Raw genomic sequence first — 17,965 nt, 5'->3', positions numbered from 1 at the left:
CTGATTATTTCCATTTTGATTAAATGAATTGATATTTTTATTTACTCCGTATGGTTTCATATTTTTGAATAATTATTTTACATTTTTGTAATTTTTTACAAAATTGGATTTATCAAGTAAACTTTTTTGTAGTCTGCATTACATTAAATTATGTTTTAATGAAACTTGTTTTGGTTGTTCCATTTTAATATTGGAATAAGTAAATTAATTTCTTGTTTCCAAAAGGTTTTGAGTTTAAAATCAAAATATAACTAACATTTACAGTTATTTCCATTTTGATTAAAAGAATTTGTTTATTTTTATAAACTGTATAATTTCAAATATTATAACAGATAACTGTACAATTTTGAATTTTTAGACAAAATTATATTCGTCAAATAATACATTTTTTTTTTTAGTTTTATATTAAGTTATTTTGTAATGGAATTTGTTGTGGATTGTTTATTATATTTTAGTCTTATCTACTGCTAGTATGTTTAGAATAAGTAAGTTAATTTCTTTATCTTACCAAAAAATGTCTTGAGAGTTTAAAATGAAAATTTAACTAGTATTTACAATTTACGTGTATAGGAATTCCATATTTCATTATTGAATAATTTTTATTTAGTGGAATTAAATAATGCAGGTAATTGATTCTTTATTAGGTGTTGTCCTAGATGCTGTTTGTTTACAGCTGCTATTTTCTTTTAAATCTGTTTTCTGATTTTTTGTTTAGGAACTTGTCTATGATCTTGTGTCTAGTTGATTTTTTGTTCACTATTAGAATAAGGATGTTGTTTGTTCGATTCCATTTAATTAATTGTTATATTAGTATTTTTAGTTTATGTTAGCTTTATTTTTCAATAATTTTAAGTTAATCAAGAACAATCTTAATAGTGTTATTAACAGATAAAATAATGTTTGTAACTTTAACTGTTCAAATTTTTATATAATTTGAATATATGTTTAATTTTAATTCATATTTTTTGTGTTATTCGATACAGACATTTTAAAACAAAACTGTAGACAATTTCTAAATGACAGTTCACCATATCATTTCACATGCCCTGTTCACCTGACTTTTGCTATTATTATTTCTAAAAATACAAACTTTAAGTTTTTGTCTAGTCATATACATCCTTTCTATGTTATTGTGTAATCTGTTTTGTATAATCAAGGTGTTTTTTTTACACGTTTTAAAATAATTTTTGTTCGGTAAGAAAATTTGAATCTTTGGAGGAGGTCATACGAAGATTCACATTTAAAATAGTATAAAATTGCTGCTGATGATTTTGATCCGATAAACTGTTGCAGTCCAAATTACTCATATAATTAGACTTGTAAAAGATCTTTAAGACTTTACAAGATTTTAAATGTTTGTCAAACGCTTTACTTTCTGGTTGTGAAATTTAATACACATTTAAATGAACTGTTGGGTACAATAAAACATAAAAATGACGTAGTCGGGAGTAATTATAATTGTACTGAGATCCTTAAATCTAATATTATTTAGTTACTAATAATGGCAACTTTCTTCTACTCCTTTTGTACAAGTACCGATGTGTTATCCTGAATATATTTAACTTAACTTTGTTAATCCCTATACTGAAGATGTTTAAGAAAAATGGCTCTTGGAAATAAATATTGAATTCTGCTTGGAAGAAATTTTAATCGATAAAATTTTGTCAAATGAAATGTCAATATAAAAAAATAATATATTCTTTACCTTTATCCATAACTATTTATCTTTAACCACAACCTTCCAAGAGGTAAAGCATTACCTCAAAAAGTTTTAATGTTTAATTCCCTGAATTGTCCAAACATCCACAGCCTTAGGAGAATCTAAAAGTTCTAAATCCTTGCAAAAAAATTCCTTAGTCTAATCTAGTTAATCGAAAAAAATTATTTTATCTGAGTCGTCTTAATTAAGGTTATATTTGTTGCATTGTGCCTTTGAATCCTGATTTTTGAGAACTATCGTTTTATAATTTCAGACAAAAGTTATATGAGTTTTTTTGTTTAAACGTTATATGAGTTCTACGTTTAAAAACTATATGAGTTCTATGTTTAAATGCGACTGAAAATTTAAAAATAAAAAATCCTGAGTTACTGCTAGAAATTTGTACATAAAATATCAGGTTTTATTTTTAAAAATAAGAGGATTGTGTTAATATATACTATGTTGGCCTGTAGAAAGTTTTATTTAACCTTAAAATTAATTTTCTGTAACTAAAAGTTTTTTTGCTCTTTGTGATTATAGTTGTGAAAGTTATGTGTTACTATGTTATGTTAATCTCATCGGCTATATGTAATGTTATAGAGAAGTACCTTGACATATGTTCTATTTTGTTTTACTTACACACACACACACACACACATATATAAATATGTATTTTTTTGAAATATAAATAATTCATTAACTTATTGACCATTATGTTATAAAATTTATTATTATATGAGGGCTATTTGGAATTTAAGCTCTGATTTATTGCTAAAAAAACACCAATTGATAAAAGAACAATTCATTATACATCTTATAGCTGCATTTCATAGCCATTTTTTAACATTATAGCCATCCAAATCAAGGCACTGTCTTATCTATAAACAGATTTTGAATACCCTTGTCATGTAACTCGATCGCCTGTGAATTAAGCCAGGTATAAACACCGTTTTTCATTCCTCATCATTTTCAAAATGCTGTGTTGCTAGCGTTTCTTTATTTTCCGGAAAAGGTGATAATCACTGTGGGACAAATCAGGACTGTATTGAGGATGGCTGAACAACTCCCATTTGAAATCGTCGGTTTGGTGTCGAGTGCGTACTGCCGTAAGCAGATAAGCGTTGTCATGAAAAACGATGCCTGAACTCAGCAGCCCATGTCGTTTGTTTCGTATGGCCCTTCTCAATTTGATTTGGCTCTCAGTGATTTTCACCTTTTCCTGAAAATGAAGAAACGGTTAGCAATGCAGCATTTGGAAAATGATGAATTGAAAAATGGTTTTACTATCTGGCTTAATTTACACGCGGCCGAGTTTTATGACGAGTATTCAAAAACTTGTTTACAGACATGAATAAGATGCATGTAACAAATTGCTTTTTTTATCGATTTGTGTGTTTTTTAATAACAAAAGTTACTTTCTGAATAGCCGTTGTATGAAATACAAACCACCAAAATCCAGTAATTAGATAAGTTAAACTTGCCATATTAATTTCCTAGAATCGATTTTCGTGTGATCCCGCACCTTCAGTTATAACTGTAAAATTCCGATTGCAATTCTGAAATCATATACAAATAAAACTTTTTAAAATTTGTTGCTTTAGATAGTTCTTTTTTTTTTTTTAAAGAATTATATAGAATTCAATACCAACTGAAGATACAGGATCCCATGAAAATCGATTCTAGGAAATTAATAATGTAAGTTTTAACTTATCTAATTACTGCGCTTTGGTGGTTTATGTTTCATATGTATATATATATATGGATTTTTGTATAACTTTTCTCTTCTAGAATTGCAGTATACATAATCGCTTTCTTTCAAAATAGCTTTTGAAAGTGCAAGTCTTACTGAGCTTTAATTGCTGTATTTGTATTTAATGATGACTTTTGTTAGTTATGTTACTATAGTTTTGATACGCACTGTATTTTTTCATTACGTTTATATTAAATTTTTGATGTTTATAATTTGTGTAAAAAATTTTTATTTACTCATTATTATGGTGATCTTGACTCTTTCCTTTTCAGTGATACAAAGGAAGGAAACTGTAGATTTGTTTCTTGGCTGTTGAGATTCTTTAAGAGAGAGAAAGTGTGTGTGTTGCACGCACACCTAAATGAATCAAGGTTTCACATGGCTCTTCAATAGTTTAGATTCATTGTAACTTTATAAATTTGGACAAATTTAAGTGAAATTTTGTTTGAGAATCGATCGATCTCAGGAAAAAAGCATATGTTTTTATTCATCCGGCGAATAATTTTAATGATCCAGATTTATTCCACCGTCTTTAAACAAAAGGAAGTGCTTATAAAAATATTTCTTCGTCTAGAATATAACGGAATGTAAGTTTTGTTTCCTTTAAACAAATTCCTGGTATGTATTTATGTTTACATTCGATACACACGTCGGTTTAAACACTCATACACAGTGAAACTTGCCGATAACGGACTCTTAATACCAGACACTTTTATATTCACAGGCAGTTTTATAACGGTATTAATGGATAAAATACTTCTCAATAATGAACCTTCTAAATGACAGACGCGGACGATGGTTTTACCTACAAAAACTGTTCAGCTGGTTCTGAAAAACAGAACCAGCTTTATTTTATACTTTATGTGATTAATTTATTTATCTGTTGTGAATCGCATCACTTCACGCCTAGACGTTGATGTTAATGATTTATGATTTCAATCAGTAATTCATCATCCAGCCTGATTTGTTATCAGCAGCTCTGCAAGTGTATTCTGTAAATTGAACACGTGTAATATCTTTGTTACGGTATAGTACTGTATTTTTTATTGTAGTACATTTTTTGTACTTACGTTTACTGTATATTCAATTTTGTGTATTTTATAAAAAATGTTACTGCAACTTAAAATGTCTCGAAAACGTAAACGCTTGCCGTTAAAAGAAAAAGCACCACTTATAAATTATACTAGAAAGAGAAACTCAGTGTACGTGATATGGCAAAACGTTTTGATGTCGGGAAAACTCGGATAAGCGATATCTTAAAAAGTAAACTTTATATCCCAAAGTCGCAGACCGAAAATGATAATCGGTTAGGTAAACATGCATTTCCTAAATCGCCAGGCCTAGTGGTTGACAATTTGACTTGGCGAACGGTTTTACAGGGCTCATGCTAATAACATTCCGGTCTCTGGAACTTTGATACATGAGAAAGCCCTAGAAATTGCTAAAGAACTTTGTTACGATGAGTTAAATTCATCAGGGGGCTTGGTAGAGAAATTCCAAATTAGGCATGTGTATGTTGAAGCTGGGGGCTGTAGATGAGGATTTGGTGTCTGAGCGGAAGGAAAAGTTAAATTAAATATGCGTGAGTTATAATGAGTTAAAAATTTTTAGTTACAATGAGACCCGAATTTTTTTCTGAGCTTTACCCAGTAAAACGATGCCTTTGAAAGAGGGAAATGTACAGGCGAGAAGAAATCAGAAAAAAAGGTGATGTTGGTTGTGAATACGTCAGGTGAATTTGAAAAACCATTAATAATCGGCAAAGCTGCGATATTTAACGGCGTAAACATAAATTCATATAAATTAATCGGTAATCAAATAAAAAATCTTGGATGACTAGGAACGTAACGATGGACTGGTCGTTAAGTTTTGATCTTAGAATGGGATTGCAAAATAGGAAAGTCATACTATTCATGGACAATGCAAGATCCACGCTAACATTAGCATAGAAAATGTAAAATTGTTATTTCTTACCCTGAATACTACCGTAGTACGTCAACCGCTTGGTCAAGGGATCCCAACCCCGTAGGGGGAAGACGCCCACCTTGTGACGTTACCGGTCTACACCATCCCCTCCGTTCCAAGCCCTGAGGGCCATTACCGAAGGTCGTCTTTAGACCCTCTTAACTGATTACATCGCACTGTCAGCCAGGCCTCGGTCGGGATGCCACCGATGTAAATGCCTCTGCGGACATTTGCATCAGTAAAATACATATCAAATTTCGCCTTCACGTAGGCCTCAAACGGACATCTCATCCAACCTAACATGATTTCCTCAAACTAAATGACCGAAAGGGCGAACCGTGCGTATAGTAAAGATTTGATAACATCGTTTGTGACTGTGAATGCCTCAGAAAACGAACGAGTTTAAAGTTAAATCAGTGATACACTCATTATAATCAAAATTACGTTTTACGCAACGTAGAAATTCAGACCTACACCCAAGTAAGTCGACCAATTGTCACCTAACAAGGGGAACGCAACCTCATTCCGGTCCGCGCAGGAGCCGGGACAAACCCCGCACCCCCAACCGGTCCCATCATAGAGTCTCACGTGACATTACTAAGTCAGAATCAGGACCGCCACCGGCGGAGGGAAGCCACACCACCAGTCGCACGGGCTACCATACCCCGGCAGTACAGCCACCCCCACCAGCGGGAGCCTCAAGTCGAATCACAAACAATGCTAATATAACCGTGACATGATGCCAATGCTCCTACCTCCAAGCAATCCAATGCCTAAGACGGAACTCTAGCCACCCGGGATCCTACCACGATCGAGTACATCGATTAAACTCCCTTTGCAGACCTACACACCGCAAGGGCGCGAAGAAAACTAGCCGCTATAGACCACTCGTGGATCATCCAGTTAATACGGAGATCCAGAAGGAAATGTATTCTCTCAAGTTCCCTAACAGCTCGTGAACGTTCGACCTCGCATCGGGAACAGACATCGGTGGACGTGGTCCACCGTATCATCAGTCTCGCAATCCGGGCATTGATTCGAATCCACCTAACGAAACCTAGCCAAACTCGCCCGGAGAGAAACTGTGTGATATACCGATTGGGGGAGACCCATCCAATCGCACCTAAATCAGATACTATAGGAAATATATCATGCGTGTAGCGACCTGTGGGGGATTCGTCCCACCTGACCTGCCAAGATGCAAGGTCCCTGTCTTCAATCTGCTGCTTTCGTTCTGACGTCAATAGGTTATTTACCTTGGAAATGTAGCGTTCCTTACGCTCATTAGCCAAGATATCTCTTGGTTTGACTCCGGCTGTAACACAGACTGTCTCCAGCGAGACTGTTCTACAACCGCCTATAACAGCCAGCAAGAGGAGTACCTGGCTCCGCAGCAAATTGTCCGCGCAATACCTAAAAGCCATGCGATGAGCGCAGACAGGTGCAGCGTCGCACCTGTCTGCGCTGCACCTGCTAGCGCTGAACCTATTATGGTTCAGCGAACCATAATAGGTTCGCTGACACCTTTGTAAAGGATACGCATGGTATGGTAATTCAACTCCCAATCGAGATGAATGACTACGGAAAGCACCAGCGGCCTTTATTGATACATACTGTAGTTGTTCCTTGAACCGAAAATTCTCATCAAGGATAACACCCAGGTATTTTTGAGTCGTAACATACCGAATGGGGAGACCAGCCATCCGGACCTGGATTCGTCGGGTAGTAGCCAATCGGCTTTTAAGCAACATCATTGTGGTTTTCTTTGAGCTGAAAATCATCTTATGTTGGAGACTCCACAGTCGGAGAGTTTCACAAGCACGAGCAGCTCGGAACTCTACCTCGTTACGCGAATCCGATTCAATCAGTAGAAGCGCGTCGTCAGCATAAGCGACGACATGGCAACCTTAAACACAACATCGTATCGAATTCAATGATCCCAAGAAGGGGACAAAGAACACTGCCCTGAGGGCATCCTTAAGTTAAGTTCTTACGAAACAGAGCCGCCGTCATGCAGGGAAACGGTCCGATGGCTCAAAAAACTTGAGAGCACTCTTAGTTCATTTCGTGTACATTTACTTACGCTTCTGCATCTGAAACAGGGCAGAGGACCACCGTAACTTGTTAAATGCCCCGGATATGTGCAGAAAAATCCCTAATACATATTTACATGTAATACGTGTAATTAAATTACATGTAGAGGAAGCTATATCCATCACTTTCAGTATGGCATCCTCAGTGCCTTGCCCGGTCGGAAACCGTACTGGTTGTCCATTAGCAAATGATCAGTGGCCAATCTAACATTAATACGCAAATATAGGACCTTCTCAAAAACCTTGCCAATCACGGGCAAGAGCGTTAGTGGACGGTAAGAAGAACTAACAGTGGGATCTTTGTTGCCACCTTTGAACAACAACACCAAGTCTCCACGCTTCCAACACGACGAAAAGTGGCCGGCAAAGAGCAACCTATTATATATTCTAGTTAGAGGACCAAGGACTACTGGAAACGCTCGGACGAGGAACTCCATTGTGATGCAATCATATCCGGGGGCCTTGTGCCATGCCATACTACAGATCACTTGGCGCACTTCCGCCCCAGTGATCTCAGAAGATTGTAAGTCGGTCTCGAAAACTGCAACTTCCCGCCTGACTCGCTGGTGGTGTGAAACCTCGCCCACCATAGTGTCATGCGGGAGCAAATAATTCAGCAAAATGTTAAGGACACGGTCCTTATCAATTACTACACCCTCGCGGGTTGACAAGGGTGACAGGAGGACATCTTTTCTGCGCTTATGTCCAAGGGCTCTATACACGACGCCCCAAGGGTCCCTATTCCCTTGCTCCTGAACGAAGGAGCGCCAGGAATTACGCTCGGAGGATTTAATGCTATGAAAGTACCTAGCCCTCTCTCTACGGTAATCTGCAGTTAGGGTCTCACGCCGATCGGTATCACCCTCTCGTGGCGCAACCCTTCTGAGTCCGTTCACAGGCTGCTTCATTGCTGTCAGATTCCGAGACTACCAACCAGATATACGTTCCCGGCCAGTGTCTCTGGGAACGGCGGGTTTAGTTGCCGCCACCACCGCAGAAGTGAAATTTTCTGCCAGGACATCTAATAGTAGGCCGTCAAGGTTTCGAGAAAAAATCTCCAGTCTGGACTCCAACAAAGAGAGAATTTCGGCCAACCTCCCTCCTATGCAAGAAGCGCCCCCGGTAAACGGGAAAAAGTTTCCTTCATGGCTATCGCGCGGCTCATCCGCTATTTCAAATAGTATCAACCGATGATCGCTAGAACAGTCGCCGTCCACAGACGGCGACTGTTCAATATTTGTACCTGAAAAGGCCCTTCGTCCGTTAACCGTACCGACGTAAGTGGCCAACTGGTCTGTAACATTAAAGACCTGAAAATGGTGCTGCGCGATGAAACAGTCAATTAGGCCACCGCCATGATCAGTAATCCCACTGTGCCAGAAAAGCGACATCGGCACCAATAAGGATTGGACCGTTACCCACAATACGATGGATCCTATTCGATCTCGCTGGGTGATCCTCAGTGGCATCCCTGTATTGAAAATATGAAGTAACAACTGTAAGGTTCTGTTCCGCGAATGGCAAGTCTGACCACAACATGATGCGCGTCAGCAACCTGCCGTATAAAGACATCAAGCGACTTTCTGCGTAGAATAGCAGACGTACAGGTATGCCCTACACAGAACATTTTCCAGCTGTGTAATCCTGGCAGATCATCTCTAATTACATATGGTTGCTGCAGAAGGACAACATTGAGTCTCCGTCTTTCTGCAATCTCACCTAACTCAACCTGGACTACATAAGCACCCTGGGCATTTAGTTGACCGAACCTAACCATCTAAGGTATTAAATTACAGCGCAACGGCCCTTACATAACATCCATACTCCCTACTAACAACTAGGTGCTCATGATTCTTGTGCAACCACTTACAGTTAGCACAGGCCGGAGCCTAATCTTCCCACGAATACTACCGCAGTACGTCGACCGCTTGATCAGGTGATCATTCAGTACTTTAAAATTCAGTACAGAAATAAAGCGTTACAATACTTGTCGTCAGCAATGAGTGCGGTTACAGATGGTGATAGAGCTTTCAAAAATCGTTAGCGTGTCGGATGCAGTTTTATGAATTCGGACAGCGATAAAGCAGGTTACTATTACGACAGTGAGAAATTGTTTCATAAAAGATATTAAACCTCCGCAAACTAACTAAATTCCAGCACTGAAAATCTTACCGGACCGAATGAAAATTCTGTGGAACAGAGTGAATTACAAGAACTTGTTGAACGCTCTGGAAATTACAAAAGGTACCCGAATATTGATGCGCTCAACACAGAGGACGTATCGACTGACATCTGTGGTCTTGTTATCGCCTCATACTTGTTTGCTTCCAAAATGAATAACGATGAACCCAGATTTACCGTTATGAGTAAGGAAGTGACAGAACAGGTTAGAAAGTTAAACTGATATTTCTTACTAAAAGGATTACCGAAGGCATTATTTTAATACTGGAAGTGCAGTCACTTATTGAACAACATTATATACCAGGACTTTTCAAACTAAACTAGACAGCTATTTTTAATCGTCTACGTATAAGTAAATTATACGTATCCATATCTGATTTTTTATTTTTATTTTAACATTATTTTCTGTACGTGTGTTTTTATTTATATTCTCATATACTGTAATTTTTTTCTCTTATTTTGTCGGACAATTACAGTATTATGGTGTTATATTTTTATTCAAGTATGACACAGGACGGTGTTTTATTTTCAGAAAAAAACAATAAAAAACTTGTTTTTTTTATAGTCGTTTTAATTAGCGACTAAATGTTAAAGAATTTTAATTTACATGAGATAAATATGTATACTGTTGTACTATTCAGTGTGTTTATTATATTCTGTACAATAACCGGACATAATACGGTATTGTATTCGCATTTTCTGAATAACGGACAGATCATTGTTCCCGACTCATGTCCGGTATCGAGAAGTTTTACTGTATTTGAAACCGATGCATGTATATCTGCTTGTGAATACAACTGGTGTTAGTATGATTTTTTAAGTCTATCTACAACCGTGAATTTTTTTTGTCCAATGCAGGTAATGAAATAGGTGCTATACTAATAAATTGAACTCTTTGGTAGTAGTTAACATATTTATTTCTTGAAATATTGTTCGTTTATGGCTTTTTAGTTATGATATTACCAGTTGACAGGTATTTGGTGCTTTTTTATCTGTTCTTCTAACCAAATGATCAGTGGCTTAAAATAGTTGAGCAGTGATTTACTAGAATAACTCGTTTCATTACCCGATGTTAAATCGTACATTACATACGTCCACTGTTTGCTGCTACCCGTACTCATCATGTTTCTGCGGAAAGAAAGTAAAGTTTAAATAAAAAGGTGAAATTAGTCTTCACGATGAACGTCGTAATATTTTATAAAAATCTTTTGATATTAAACGTTTGTAGTTTGAAAGAATATTTGTTTTTATGTAATTCTTGTCTTAGATATATTATTTCTTCCCGGTACTATGTAGTTTTTATTTTAATATAATTTATAAGGTTAGTAGTATCTTTTTCTAATAAGAATGTAGTCTTTTGTCTAAATAAACAGGTCTTCTATGAGGCTGGATAATTTGCACCTACAACTACATCAATTTTAATATGTCATTTCACTGTTCGTAGCTCTTGTTTGTATTCAAGATGTAAATTTGAAAACGTGTCATGATAACGTGGATCTCTGACATCAAGATTTCAAAATGATTTTTTATTTTTATCTTCCTACCCGTAGACTCCTGAATTTGAGCGGTTATTTTAATAATTTTGTAAGAAAAACATTCATATTTACCTAACTAAATTAAAGTTTTTTTTTAATTATCTAGTTTATTTAATAAGAAACAGGTTGTTTATGTCTTTAAGAAATTTAGTAAAGCACCACTTTACGGCCCTTCCCTGTTTTTTTGGTACGCAAGATTTTCAAGCTATCAACAAAATTTTAAGAAAGTTCCTTGAAAATGTTGTCTTTTATCTTCGTACTCGTCAAATTTCACCTATAGTTTTGTCATTGTTTTGGACTTCATAAAAATTAGTTTGTCGTTTTTCCGGTGTATAGTTTAATTTACAACAATAAATCAACTACTGCCGGTAAAGTACTAAATCGTAACAATTTACGCTTACAGGTTTCGACTTGAATATGTACTGTGTATCCCTAAAAAACGTTAGAATATGTGGTTTAATAGTTTTCATTTTGCTGGTAAAAATTACAATTTTTTTCCTCAGTTGTTAAACTGTTAGTAGCTAAAAGATTTACTTGGATATCACATCTGGAGACGATGGTTTTTTTTAATCCCATGATCGTGGAAATGGTGCAAAAACAATGTGAAATTTGATTACTGTAAACGTAAAAGTAGATATTTGAAAATGTTTATTGAAGTTATGGAACTTTGAAATCGGTTATGCATGAAAATCATATTTTTTCTCCGTTACTGTAAAAATAAAAAATAAAAGTAATTTACAAAGGAACTGGCTTTAATTTGATTTATATATTTTACATAACAGTTGTGGAAAAAACTGACAAATAATCTAATTTTTTAATTAAATAAATTGAATTAAAAAAATCAAGAATAGTGATCATCACTACATCTCTCGTAGTCGATCGATTGTAGAATCAAGTCGTACAACTTGCAGTTCATATTAAACTTTTAAATGTCAGGAACAGTAAATTGATATTTATTAAAAACTAACTGGACGCGTGAAGTTAATATTGTTTGCACGACTGTATCAGAATGCTATTACGCTATACATCATCATGCTATAACAATCTTTAACCGTTGAAAAATCTTGTCTAAAAAATTATTCTGTGTATAAACTATGTAATGGTTTAAACAAATCGATCGGAACACTTAAACTAAGATCAATGTCCAATTCCACGCTCGAAGGAGCCTTACCTCATGTTCAGAAGTAGCCTACTTCATTTTCTTATATTTATCAAAACCGATTTCTCAGCTTCGGGTTAATTGCAAATATTGTTTTCATATCGGCATGATTTTTTACTGGTCTTCCCATAATTTAAAACAAAAAACCTTTTTATCCGTTTCTTTGATTGTATATTTGCCTGCAAAAACCTTTGCATACCGTCCTGATAACAATACTAAGTACAGTTTTAACTCAAAAGTAAAACTTAAATTTATAACTATATAGAACGGAACACAAGGGTATCAGGGGATATTTTATCCCGCTATTAATTGCAGAGCCTGGACATTGGCCCCTTGGTGCTGGATTTTTCTAGTTATCGGGCAGGTATTTAATTTTTTTTAATGGCGGTTTTGTAACTGCTTTGGTTTTAAGGTAGACAGAGTTGGGGATTGCGTTCCGGCTCTTTGAAGATCCAGTTTTTAAATCTTTTTTTACTCGGGTTACACCTTGGAGATTAGCAAGGCATTTGCATCCTTCTCCTGACACGATACCTTTTCAGTCCATCCACTAAAGGCTTTTACTTCTAGTAGGAATGTGTCTGACGGCCCCCTAGTTTTTGGAGGATGCAATGCTCTCACTTCGCAGAGAGAGTTGTATGTGGTATCTGTAGGTTAATGCGGTATTGGTAATCGTAGGAAAAAAGATTAAAATTATATAACTTACTTACGATCGGGCAGGGAAAGAAATAATTTAGTGGAGTAAGAAATTGTATTAGCTTTATAAAAATTTTGTACGTGTAAACGTAGAAAATTGCAATATCAATACTTGTAAAAGTACTGATATTGCAAAGTAATTTCTCCATGAACTCTGGTCTTGCATAAGAGCTTATGTTCAAGTAATGTTCTATGAACTACCACAAAAACATTTTTTTGTTATAATCGTACGAATTTCAAAATCTGTGCTTATGATTAATTTATAAATTAATATGAAGGAACTACCTTTTAATTGTAGATTTCACGGTTCTCTACAGGTTTCATCTTTATCAGTACCGTATAGAAACAAAGTCATTAGATGGCTTTCTATTGTAACTTACAAATTTATAAATTTTGTTTACTTAATCTCCAAAACATTGATAAGTATTAGGGATCAAAGATTGAATTGTAAAACGGGGTTGGCCGAAGATAAACCGAATCCAAAGCTAGCAAAGAACACATGAGCTATATTATACAAGTAAACAAAAGACAAAATCCTACTTATGTGGGTTCCTCCGTCTGAAGGTACTGCTAGAAATGTTGACCGCCATGGTTCAGGCACAGTTTGGCTCCAAGAATCACGTGTAGTGTCTTGCTGTAACTTGTCCCGTTGGATGGTGATGGCACTGTATATAATCTGTTGCAGTGCGTCAAGACTTCGTGGATTGTTCTGGTAAACCTCGCCCCACAAATAAAAATCACAGCTGGTTAGATCAGGTGATCGAGGCGGCCACAGCCCCTTTAAGACAGTCTGTCAAGTGTAAAAAGCGAGTGCACTGCTTCCAAGGAAGCGGGTGCTGTCGCACCGTCCTGGTAGTAATACGCGAAACGTTGTTCGTCTGGCATCAGTTGCTCGACGAAGGGCTGGAAGATGTTGGCCATGTAACGCGCTGAGTACACTGTCTGAAAAAAATGGGTCCAATGATTCTCGCCCGTGATACAAGTCGCCACACTCCAATCTTTACGTCATGCAGCGGTAGCTCGAATATTTGTCGTGGGTTTTCGACAGACCAATAATGCGAATTAACATTGCCAATGAGGTGGAATCACGTCTCATCCGTCATGAAGTAGATAGTAGTTTGGATCGAGTAAACCACTTTCGATTTTCTGCAGTAGCCATGTGCAAACATTTTTCCCGGTCTAAAGGCTTTAGCTCTTGCAAAGCCATGATATTGTATGGCTTCAGGTTCAGGTCCTTTAGAATGCGCTGGCGAATATCTTCTTTCTGTGCCTTGGTCCTTTTCGCAGTCGGTTACTGATGTTTCTTATCAATCACAGATACAATTCGCTCAGACTTCTTTAGAAGCTCGTGTATGGATGACTTGCCGGGTGGATCGCTATTGAACTCTGCTCGGGATTTTTCTTGCACTCCTTTGATCGATCTATCCTGTACGTAATATTCCTTAACAATGAATATTCTGGCATCATTTGTCAGCGGCATATTGATGTATGTGCACTGCGTGTGGTGGGTTGGCTTTATCTCAACTGTGTTTCCTTCACAGCTGGAGGTCGTGTTCCTCTCCCTTTGCTGTTCAAGGTAAATGTGGATCACAGCTAGCTAGGTGACATTCGAAATGGTATTACTTGTTGCTGCGTCGAATACACTAACGCTTTTCAGTTTCTCTTCTCCCATGTCCGTTTCGATTTATCTTGGGCCATGCAGTATAATATGGTCTCATCAATTTATCATCACCTATCCTAGATATGAGGCTTAAGAAAAGTAGACAGATTTTATCATTTTAGACAGCTTTTTTAGGAGCATTTTTTAAAAGCTTATTATAAATGTGATAGAAGCCTTGCAGTTGTTTCTAAAGTTTTTACCTTTATAACACTTATATACAGCAGCCGGTACGTAACCGCGAGATTGGATCATCAGCCCACAAGTCACTGCTAATGCTATACTATTTTTCTCTGAAATATTGGCTCACCACGATTAGTCATCTCGTAGTAGCATAAACATGATGCAGCTGTTGTTTACGAAGCGGTGTATTTTTGCCTGTTTACAGTATTAAGAAAGTGACATCGTGTTTCAAATGCAAAACGATTATTTGTTTTATTTTTGTTTTGTTTCTCTTTTGCATTTCCACGTTTATAAAGTTCAGTTCTGTGGTTGTGCCTCTCGGTACGTTTCTTTTGGCGTGTATCGTGTATTTTGCTACATATTCGATTAATGTACCATACGATATTTTGTAAAACGTTTTTATCGTGGTTTACGGTTCAAAATTTATGAAGTATTTCGTTCACATAGAAATAGTTACGGCTTTTAAAAATTTAAGTCTGTTGTGAAAGGTAAAAAAACTTGGAATACAGGCGCGCGAAATTTTAAATAACGTGTATGATTTTATGAAGAAAGAATCTTTAGCTGTAGGAAAATTAAAATGTAACAAGCAATTAATTGCTACACAGAAGTGTGAAGAGAGAACTGTAGCTACCTGTGGCATTTACAGGACTCAGGTTCAAAACCTACCCACCGGGTTGGTCTAGTGGTGAACGCGTCTTCCCAAATCAGCTGATTTGGAAGTCGAGAGTTCCAGCGTTCGAGTCCTAGTAAAGCCAGCTATTTTTACACGGATTTGAATACTAGATCGCGGATACCGGTGTTTTTTGGTGGTTGAGTTTCAATTAACCACACATCTCAGGAATGGTCGAACTGAGAATGTACAAGACTACACTTCATTTACACTCATACATATCATCCTCTGAAGTATTATCTGAACGGTAGTTACCGGAGGCTAAAGAGGGAAAGAAAGTGAAAAGGTTCAAAACCTAAAAAAAAAATAGAACTTCGATCAGAGGGGGAAGAATGTTCGTTCATCACCCCGAAAAAGAAACCTTCTAAACCGGTTATCGGAAAGGTGTGTGCGAACTGTGAATGAATTTCACTCAAGATGGGGGAGCTGCCAACAGTTAACAAACTTTGTAAAGAATTGAAAATTAAAATTAATTTTAATGGCAGTGAAACTAGTTTGAGAAGAATTAGGTGTTAATTGGCGCAAAACAGAAAACGAAAGGAACATTTTAGCTGAACAACATGATATTAGGCATAAAAGGATTTCATATTTCCAGGCGATCAGTGATTTTAGAAAATATAACTGGGCGATCGTATACCTAGATCAGTGGTGGCAAACATATGATCTGCGGGTCAGACCCACGAAGGCTTTTTAAATGACCCACGCATTGATTTTTATAAACTTACTTTTTATGTCATAAAAGAGAGAACAGACTATTAAAAGATTAAACTATAAATATCTAATTTCAAGTTTATAAAAATAAATATTTCCAAGTGGACGTTGGCTAACTGATTTTCTATATCACTGCACCTGTGTGTAACATTGGTTTGCTTGGCATTTCTCCCGCCACCACCCCATTCGGCCGCCCTAAAGCATAAGACCGAATGTCTGTGCCACAAACGGCTACCGAGCCTCCAAACAGTTTAGCGACTAGTGTCCTAACTAGCTCCTAGAGCTAACCTAAAAGCGTGAGCGGAATAAGCGTGGTACCATACACCACTCGCTTGCATGTCCCACTGCCCACTTGTCATATATCATTAAAATGGGTAGGCGCACCCCGTCAACCACTAAAACATATATGACAATCAATAATTAAATATACCTCGTCAAAGACAGCAATTCGCTGCCACGCTGCCGCTGAATGTCAGCAAATACCTGTCCACCATTTAAGCGCTTAGAGCCTTAATCTGGCAGGTAGCCAGCCATATCTCTCTGCAAGCTTCCCACAGCAGTGAGGTAGGAGTATTTTCCCTTAGGTAAACTACTGAGGTCGGCTGAACAAAGCAACCGCATCTAGGAACTCCCACACGGTTTGACAATGAGGCTCTTGCCACATTGACTCGTCGCTTGTGAGTGGCCAATTTTACCCCTTGACCTCTAAGTTTCAGGATGGCCTGAGTTCTGACTCCCCCAAGAGCTGGACAGGCGAACATCATGTGTTCGACTGGACTTCACGGATGACAACTGATCAGCTGCCAGGCGGAACGGAAACAAATATTGGTTTAAATTTACATGGTTGGAGAACACTCGGGCTCCCGCTGCCCTTAAAAACGAAGGAGAAGCATACCATCCCCCCAGATCCTGTATAAACTTATACAAGGATCTTCCCTTAGTCATGGCGTGCCATTCTTGCTGCCTTGATTCCATCGCGAGGCAGTAATGCCTCCTCCGCAGGTGGGAGATGGGCAACTGTTCGTAATTTAGAACCGGTGCATTGAGATCACAGTTCCGCTCCGGTACAGGCCTGGCTCGAAACCGCATCCCAAATACCTCGTCTTCCCTGCCTCTTCACAATTTCCACATGGCCGCTAATTGACCACTAAATTGATTGGGACAGCCTTTCCCAATACAGTAGCCCCGTAGGACGTTGTTTTAAAAACATCAGTGCATACAATTAAGGCTCTTCGCTGGCCACTCCTTAAATTTTGAACAAGTGCTCGATTTTTTTGCACCTGTGTGTAACATACGACAGTCGGTCGTAAACTTGGCGCTCATATTAGTTGCATCGTAGAACATGGATGAACGAGATCCCAGTGTTGAATTAATTGGCATCCTTGGCGTTCGCGTCTAGAAGTGTTTAATAATTCAACTTTATTATTATTTTTTTTATTATTAAATTTTCTCATCTACATATGTATGTATATCAAGTACTTTAATAAGAAATTTCTTCTAATATTATTGTATTCTAAATACAAATATTTTTAGTTGTTGCCCTGCACAATGTCGGCGATTAAAAAAAAAAAAAACTGTACAAGTTTCAGACCATATCATTTAGAACGCTTGGGTAAATATGGTGTGATTGAAGAGGACAAAACGATTGTGCTTGTAATTTGTAACGAAA

At 37.0% G+C, this 17,965-nt stretch overlaps 1 protein-coding gene across 1 annotated transcript in view; it reads right to left on the bottom strand.

Annotated features, from left to right (window-relative positions):
* Nucleotides 1-10,647: 10,647 nt before the first annotated feature.
* LOC142322577 (angiotensin-converting enzyme-like) overlaps nt 10,648-17,965 on the bottom strand; it is a 90,940-nt gene continuing 83,622 nt past the window's right edge. The window contains exon 9 of the mRNA XM_075361652.1: nt 10,648-10,816. Coding sequence (XP_075217767.1) covers nt 10,648-10,816 — 169 coding nt within the window. The remainder of the gene's footprint in view (nt 10,817-17,965) is intronic.

This window comes from Lycorma delicatula, chromosome 4, assembly GCF_047948215.1.
Source record: "Lycorma delicatula isolate Av1 chromosome 4, ASM4794821v1, whole genome shotgun sequence".
Taxonomy (NCBI): Eukaryota; Metazoa; Arthropoda; class Insecta; order Hemiptera; family Fulgoridae; genus Lycorma; species Lycorma delicatula.
Note: the sequence above shows the minus strand (reverse complement) of the source record. Positions and strands in the feature narration are given on the sequence as shown.